At 46.8% G+C, this 8,374-nt stretch overlaps 1 protein-coding gene across 1 annotated transcript; it reads right to left on the reverse strand.

Annotated features, from left to right (window-relative positions):
• Positions 1-8,229, reverse strand: LOC144592825 (actin, non-muscle 6.2-like). Its single transcript, XM_078397951.1, has 3 exons — positions 8,101-8,229; positions 7,786-7,934; positions 1-1,281 (listed from the first exon to the last, which is right to left on the reverse strand). The coding sequence occupies exons 2-3, from the start codon at positions 7,909-7,911 to the stop codon at positions 277-279; spliced, it is 1,131 nt and encodes a 376-aa protein (XP_078254077.1). The 5' UTR covers positions 7,912-7,934; positions 8,101-8,229; the 3' UTR covers positions 1-276.
• Between the last annotated feature and the right edge of the window lie 145 nt (positions 8,230-8,374).

Genomic DNA, 8,374 nt, shown 5'->3' on the forward strand with positions numbered 1-8,374 from the left:
ACTTTTATTGAAAAAGTTAGTCAATTTGACAATTGCAAGATAACTGGTCAACTACATCTGAGAGCTTGACAGAGACATTGACAGCTCAATCAACAATGCACATTTACCCATTTCAGGAGCGATGCTTGAAATGCGGATCTTAAGGGTTGAGCAAGTCTCCAAGGGCATCAGGGGCTGGGAAAGTTATGGAATGTGCAATAATCTAAAAGGCAGGGTTTGCAGGAGGGACAAATGGGTGGACAGATGTTCACACCGAGTGCACATGACCCAAGGCCATTAGAAGCACTTGCGATGGACAATGGAGGGACCAGACTCATCGTACTCCTGCTTACTGATCCACATTTGCTGGAAGGTGGAGAGAGAAGCCAGGATGGAACCTCCGATCCACACTGAATACTTCCTCTCTGGTGGAGCAATGACCTTAATCTTCATGGTGGGCGGAGCCAAGGCTGTGATTTCCTTCTGCACCCGGTCAGCAATCCCTGGGAACATGGTGGTTCCACCAGACAGGACAATGTTGGCGTACAGATCCTTCCTGATGTCCACATCACACTTCATGATGCTGTTGAAAGTGGTCTCATGGATCCCAGAAGATTCCATCCCAATGAAGGAGGGTTGGAAGAGGGTTTCTGGACACCTGAAACGCTCATTGCCAATGGTGATAACTTGACCATCAGGGAGCTCGTAGCTCTTCTCCAAGGATGAGGATGAGCAGGCCGTCTGCATCTCAGATTCAAAATCCAGGGCCACATAGGAGAGCTTCTCCTTGATGTCACGGACAATCTCCCTCTCGGCTGTGGTTGTGAAGGAGTACCCACGCTCGGTCAGGATCTTCATGAAGTAGTCAGTGAGATCCCGGCCAGCCAGGTCCAGACGCAGGATGGCGTGTGGCAAGGCGTAGCCTTCGTAGATGGGCACAGTGTGACTCACACCATCCCCAGAGTCCATCACAATGCCAGTGGTGCGGCCAGAGGCATACAAGGACAGCACAGCTTGAATGGCAACGTACATGGCTGGGGTGTTGAAGGTCTCAAACATGATCTGGGTCATCTTCTCCCGGTTGGCTTTGGGATTGAGTGGAGCCTCTGTGAGGAGGACAGGGTGCTCCTCTGGGGCCACTCGCAGTTCATTGTAGAAGGTGTGGTGCCAGATCTTCTCCATGTCGTCCCAGTTGGTCACAATCCCGTGTTCAATTGGGTATTTCAGGGTCAGGATGCCCCTCTTGCTCTGGGCTTCATCCCCAACGTAGCTGTCTTTCTGACCCATTCCCACCATCACACCCTGGAATGGAGAAATTGGATGAATTTACTATTAAAAACAGGGTAAATATGTATAGTAAAGGGCAGAGGACCTTGTGTTCCAACTCCCTGTGCCCTTGCATAGCAACGGTTAATAGGCTAAACCTGCTACATCCCATCCATTCATTGCTACTCCACAATATCACCATTCTGCCCTCTTTATCCCCTCTCACCTACCCTATCCCGCTCAGAGGGTGCACGTGGTTTACCCTGCTGCCTGGATTAGGGGGTATTGGAGGCTACAAGGGATTAGAGATTGCACAAACTTGGATTATTTTTCTGGTGTGTTGGTTGAGAAGAGACCAGATAGAAGTGTACCGAGATAATGAGAGGCATAGATAGGGTAAACAATCAGAACCTTTTCCCAGGACATAAATATCAAAGACAAGAGGGCAAAGCTTTCAGGTCACAGAGGGATGGGGTGTGCAGTTTAATGGAGACTAGTCCAAGTGGACCCGCTGGGCCCAAAGCACTCCTGCAATGGTCCAGCACCCGCTCCTCCCCCCCTCACACTCAATTCCCCCTGAACCCCCTTATCCCTCCCCTCCTCCCACTCCATCCCCTCTCGCCCACTCCATTGCTCCTCAATCCCCCTTATCTATCCCCTGCCCTCACCACCCCCTCCCTCACCCACTCCATCCCCACTCAACCCCCTGGGGTTGAGGGGGGATGGAGTGGGTGAGTGGGTGGTGGGGGGAGGGGAGGAGAGAGTTGAGGGGGGATGGAGTGGCTTTGGGATTGAGTGGAGCCTCTGTGGGGGGGATGGGCGGAGGGGGGTTGAGGGGGGGATGGAGTGGGTGAGGGGGGAGGGAGGAGGGAGTTTCAGGGGGGATGGAGTGGGTGAGTTAGCGGCATCTCGTCGGGTCAGCAGCCCCCCCCACCCCCCTATTGGCCGCCACTCCCATCATGCTGGAGAATCCCGCCCCCAGCGACAATCGTGCCCCCCATTGGCTGCCGCACCCTTCACTCGGGCGGGTCCCATTGTGACGTTGAACGCGGAAAACGGCCAACGTAAGTTGTTTTTAAACGTTAAAATGTCTATAGCTCTAAAAATATAAGACCAATTTGTTACAAGTCTGAAGAAGGGTCTCGACCCGAAACGTCACCCATTCCTTATCTCCACAGATGCTGCCTGACCTACTGAGTTACTCCAGCATTTTGCGAGACCAATTTGAATGAAACGCATTAAGGTGACCTCAGGACAAAGGTGAGCCTAAAATTGGTGCGCTATCATGTGACGGGGGCACAAAAATAAGGAAGGATCAGACAAACAAACTCAGAGTTTTAGTAATATATATAGATATGCAGGGCAAGTGTTTTTTATTTTATGGTGAGAAAGCACTCCAGAGGTGATGGTGGAAGCAGATATGAAAGTGGGCATATGGATATGCAGGGAATGGTGGGATATGGATAACATATAGGCAGAGGAGCTTATTATATTCATCATGGGCCAAAGCTATTTAATCTCTCATTGTTGATAGACAAATACCACAGGACACAATGCAACATGATCATCACGAATTTTCTGTCAAAACCATGATCCTACACTGTAATATTGTAAGATTTGAGAAGTTTTCCCTCATTTGAAAAGCAACGCAAACCAAAGAGCTGCAGTTTGGACATTTTAAACGGGAGACTGGGGCTGATAGCGGAGAAAGGCTGCGGTCAGATTAACAAAGGATGTCACAATCTGTGGGTCCTAAAATGGCCGCAGGACCTCGTGACCAGCCACAAAAGGTAAAAACCTTACATCCCAGTCTCTAGGTTTTCTGCAAAGCCATGGCCAGAACAAAGGATGGGTATTGGCCATGCAGAAACCTACGAAACCAGGTCGGAGTCCAGACACTGGGGCGCTGACATCAGCATACTCACAATGCCCCAAGCCGACCTAAACAGTTCATCTCAGTGAGGGGGCACAATAGCCCATAGAAAACTACCTGGTAGGTGATGGGAAACCAGTTAACACCCATCACCTCACAATGAAATCCCAATTTACACCGTCTGGCCATCCCCGGTATCCCGGAACATAAGGCAGATCAGAAGATAAAACCTCATACATATCTTTTGAACAAAAAGATTCCAAGATCTGGCGGGAGATAGGACGGGTCAGAAACAGTATAACTGGCCACTACTTTGGGTGAAAAAGTTAAGACGGACAGGAGGCAAGAAGCGCAGAGAAAACCGGGTTCGAAGTCAACTGAAGTCAAGAAGAAAGTCGGAAAGAAGAACGGATGCAAGAGAGAGGAACAGGCACGCAACTCGAAGAAGAAATACTGCAAAAACCGAACAGCCAGTAACCCCAGTAATAACCCCATGGTGAGCATGCACTTCAAATCCTACATATCCTGGACATAGTTTAGTGTAGAGAGGAGGGTGGTTGTGAATAAACGTTGGGTGTGTATTAAAATATGGGTTGGTCAAGGTTGCGATGCGTTGTGCGTTGCCCATCTGACAGTCGTGTATGTGTCTTGCAGAACTATGTTTAAGAATTCATAAGTAAAAGGGTATTCGTGTATATGTTTTGTGGAACTGTGTGTGTTTCAAGAATTCAGCGAAGAAGGTATTCGGATATATGTCTCGTGGAACTGTGTGCTTTTAAGTTTTCAGCGAAAAGGGGTATTCGGGTCTATGTCTTGTGAACTGTGCGTTTTGTGATTAATAAATAAAAGATATTCATGTATTCGGTATGTGTATTATAGATATGTCTTATCGAACTGTATAATAAGTATTCATGGACAATAGTCCCAAGTGCTGAATAAAAGCCTTTTTCATTTAAACCCTGGTTTTAAAATCTGGTCTGGTTGAATTTTTTCTGCACTATAAGAGCTCCTGCATCTAAGCCCAGTGTCTAGAACCGTAAGGGGTGAGTGGGTCGAACCACTCACGGGGAACCAGTGTGCACGGCCTGGTCAAGGGATCAGAGCAAGGCACGGGGACCTTAGGTCGGGCGAAAGCTTGGCGCAGAAACCCCTTACAATATCCAGGTCTGATCAATCTCAGATTTGATTGATGACTGAACCTTCACAAATATCTTGATAGAAAATTCCAAATGGGTAATTTGATTGTCTTAAACAGCCTGTCTTTATGGGAACCCAAAACAACCCTTGTCTCCTTGGCCAACATGAAACACCCTCCTCACATTTATCCTGTTAAGACAGCAAGTATTTTTGTCTCTGTGACGTTACTATTCTTCTAAACTGGCGACGAGAGGCCAAAGATTCCAAATCTCTCCTTGAGTGATAGGCTCCACATCCCAGGACCAGTCCATCAAATCTTTGCTGCACTCCCTCTGGATGAAATAGATCCTTTATGCAAGAGGGAAATTTTACCACAGTACAATGGAGACACAAGAGACTGCAAATTCCAGAATCTTGAGCAACATCTGAGGAGGAAAGGGACAGGCAACATTTCGGGTCAGGACGCTTCTTGATTTAGAAGGATCCCGACACGAATCGTTGCATGTCCATTCCCTCCTTCAATGCTGCCTGAGCCGGTGAGTTCCTCCGGCACTTTGTGTTTCGTACCACAGTACTCTGGGTGTGGTTCCTGAAGGCCATATATAAACAGTGGTGCAACATCTTGAATTAAAACCTTCTGGCAATAACGACAACATAACGTGCATTTCCCATTTGCCAGCTGCATTTGCAGATGAGCTTTTAGTGACCAGTACAAATACATCCAGGTCCCTTTGAACATCAGCATAGCCAATCCTCACATTGTTTGTAAAATGTTGAGCATTTAGTTTATTGACTGAGTGGTCATGTTGCAATTGTGTCAGACGTTGGTGAGACCGCATTTAGAATATTGTGTTCAGTTCTGGGCACCATGTTACAGGAAAGATATTGTCAAGCTTGAAAGGGTTCAGAAAAAAATTACAAGGATATTGCCAGGACCAGAGGGTGTGAGCACTAGGGAGAGGTTGAGTGGGTTGGGTCTCTATTCCATGGAGCACAGGAGGATGAGGGAAGATCTAAGAGAGGTGTACAAAACCATGAGAGGAATAGATCGGGTAGATACACTCTTGCCCAGAGTAGGGGAATCGAGGACCAGAGGACATAGGTTCAAGGTGAAGGGGAAAAGATTTAATAGGAATCCGAGAGGTAACTTTTTCACACAAAGGGTGTTGTGTGCATGGAACAAGCTGCCAGAGGAGGTAGTTGAGGCTGGGACTATCCCATCGTTTAAGAAACAGTTTGACAGGTACACGGATAGGACAGGTTTGGAGGGATATGGACCAAGCGCAGGCAAGTGGGACTAGTGTAGCTGGGACATTGTTGGCTGGTGTGGGTAAGTTGGGTGAAAAGGACCTGTTTCCACACAGTATTATTCTATGACTGATTTTACTTATCTTCTCTACCCATACCTCACTAGAAACACTGCTCCATTTGCCATGTTGCCCAATCACTACCAGTCTGTGTCCTGATGAAACATCTTTGCATCTTCAACCAAATATTCCCATTCAGGTTTGTGTCATTAGGGCATTTAGAATTTAGAATCAGTTATATAAAGGAAACGGGTCCCTCAACCCATCTTGTCCCTGCTGACCAAGCTGCCCCATCTAAGCTTGTCTCATTTGCCAATGTTTGGCCATATCCCTCTAAACATATCATATCCTATTTGTACCTGTCCAAATGTCTTTAAATGTTGTTATTGTACCTGCCTCAACTACTTCCACTGGCAGCTGATTTCATAGACCCTCCACCTTCTATGCACAAAAGTCGCCCCCCAGGATTCATCTTTTCCCTTTCACTTAATCTATGCTCTCTAGTTCGTAAAACCTATACCCAGGGAAAAAGACTGACAATTCACTTTTTCTATGCTGCTAATTATTTCAGAGACCTCCACAAGGTCACCCCAAAACCTCATATACTCCAGTGAAAAGACATAGTCTATCCAGTCTCTCCCTACACTTCAAATTTGGAAAACGGTACATTTGTTCTCCTCAGTCAAATTGTTGATGCACTTTGAACAGGTGGAGCCCAAACACCTATCCCTGCAGTATCACTGTGGTCACAGCCTGCCTACTTGAGGAAGAACTTTCTTTACCTCTTCAGTTTGTGTTTTAACTAAATGAATCCACATTTTTTTTAATTACACCCATTTCCATCCCTGTTTGGAATCCTTTGCCACCGCATATAAAATCTGCTGCTGATAGTAAATCTTTTAAACTGTTGCTTGCAAACACTAAATTTAAAATCTGCAACTGCATGCATGAGGGACTGCACGTTTATAGCCCAAAGGCGGCAGTTAGTGCAGTATCAACAAGACATGACATGTGCTGCACAGGTAGCTTAGTGTAACTGCAATTTTTTTTCGATAACTGTAACTCTCCTAAACTATATTGTGCTCCCTGGCATTCTTCTCTTTGCACTAACAATTGTACTTGTGTAGGGCTTGATCGTACTGGTCTATAGTACGAGTTGACTGGAATGGCACACAAACAAACCTTTTCCGCTGCATCCCAGTTCACAAGACAATAATGGTGCGGTAAACGGGAAGTAGATGCCTCACAGCTCCTGGAAATGGACCCCAGTTTAAGACCAACCTGCACTGCTGCCTGTGTAGAATTTACATTTTCTGTACTCTGGGGGTAGGTGGGAGGAGGTGGGGGAAAGAAGGAAGGACCCAATGTCCTGGTTCTTTCCAACATCTGTGATGCGCAAGCAGAATCTTTGTCAGCTCTATATCACCCTTCAGAACAAAGAGAGATTCAAAAGCCCATTGATGGGCCGGAGAAAGAGTAAGTTGAAGGGACATTAGGGGAGAGAATGGGATTAAATGGCATTGCTCCATTGGAAGCTGGCATGGACCTGACAGCGGGAATGGCCAAGTGCCATCACACGAACTTTCTTTACCATCCTCCTATGTGGGATCCGACTGAAAGCATTCCATCCAAATCGACCGGCTGTGCCCTCCATTGCTCTTCTCCATTCATCCTCAAACAAACTGTTGAGTTACTCAAATCCCATTTTCACAACTCATGGCAATTCTGATCAATCATTTTCTTTTGCTTGAAAAAGCATTCTGCTCACTTTTCCCCAAACTCCACGAAAAGTTACAAAACTGCGGTTTAATCTAATCAAATGCTTTTAAGTAAAGATACAGACCTCGGCGTAAGGGATTACATCAATCCGTCCAAAACAGATTCAAAGGAGGGGTGGGGAAAGAATGGACAAGTTTGGGCACAGAGGCTCCTACAGCAGAGATGTGTTAACACAAAGCACGGTACTCCCAGTAAGAGAAGGCAAGACTCAGTAGTGGCCAGTTTTCCCTCCAGCCTTCCTGAACACAACCAGCTCAGCTCTCAAGCAGTTCTAATCTTCCACTTCCACAAGGGGGAGAGAAAGGGGAAAATCTGACTCCTATACCAGCACACACTGATTGACACCTACACGGCATGAACATCAAGAGAGAGGCTGCAACTCAACAGAACAAATCAGGACATGACGAAGGAAGGCGAGCAATAGGCAACAGCTGGAGGACTCACCTGGTGTCGAGGCCGTCCCACGATGGATGGGAACACAGCCCTCGGGGCGTCATCCCCTGCAAAGCCAGCCTTGCACATCCCGGAGCCATTGTCCACCACCAGCGCGGCAATGTCATCTTCAGCCATGGTTTACGACGAGTGGGGAGTGACTGAAATGGAAAGAAAACGCGTTAACACCAAGACACGAACTCAGAGCACAGACCCAAACCGCACCAACGCACAGAAAATTAAACGTAATCTCATTTATTCTCAGTTACAGAATCTCACTAAGCCTGAGTTAAACCTGAACCATTAGATGCACATTAAGCTACTTACTGCTTGTCACAGCGAGCTGACACAATTCCCACTCCTTCTACAAAAGATGAACTGCAACACAAGCGCCTACTCCCACTTCCTTTATGTAGTGCCCAACCCTTCCCTGTACCACTGTAGGATTGATTGCCAGCCAGTGTGGATCAGGAGGAGGGACCAGGACCAATGGGGCTGGATCTGAGAATGTCAGTTATTTATTAGTTCCCTTGTTCCAACAGTGACTCACTGACAAATACATTTTACCACATTCTATTTTGTTTATCATGATAATATATGT

The sequence above is a fragment of the Rhinoraja longicauda genome, chromosome 4 (assembly GCF_053455715.1).
Source record: "Rhinoraja longicauda isolate Sanriku21f chromosome 4, sRhiLon1.1, whole genome shotgun sequence".
Lineage (NCBI taxonomy): Eukaryota > Metazoa > Chordata > Chondrichthyes > Rajiformes > Arhynchobatidae > Rhinoraja > Rhinoraja longicauda.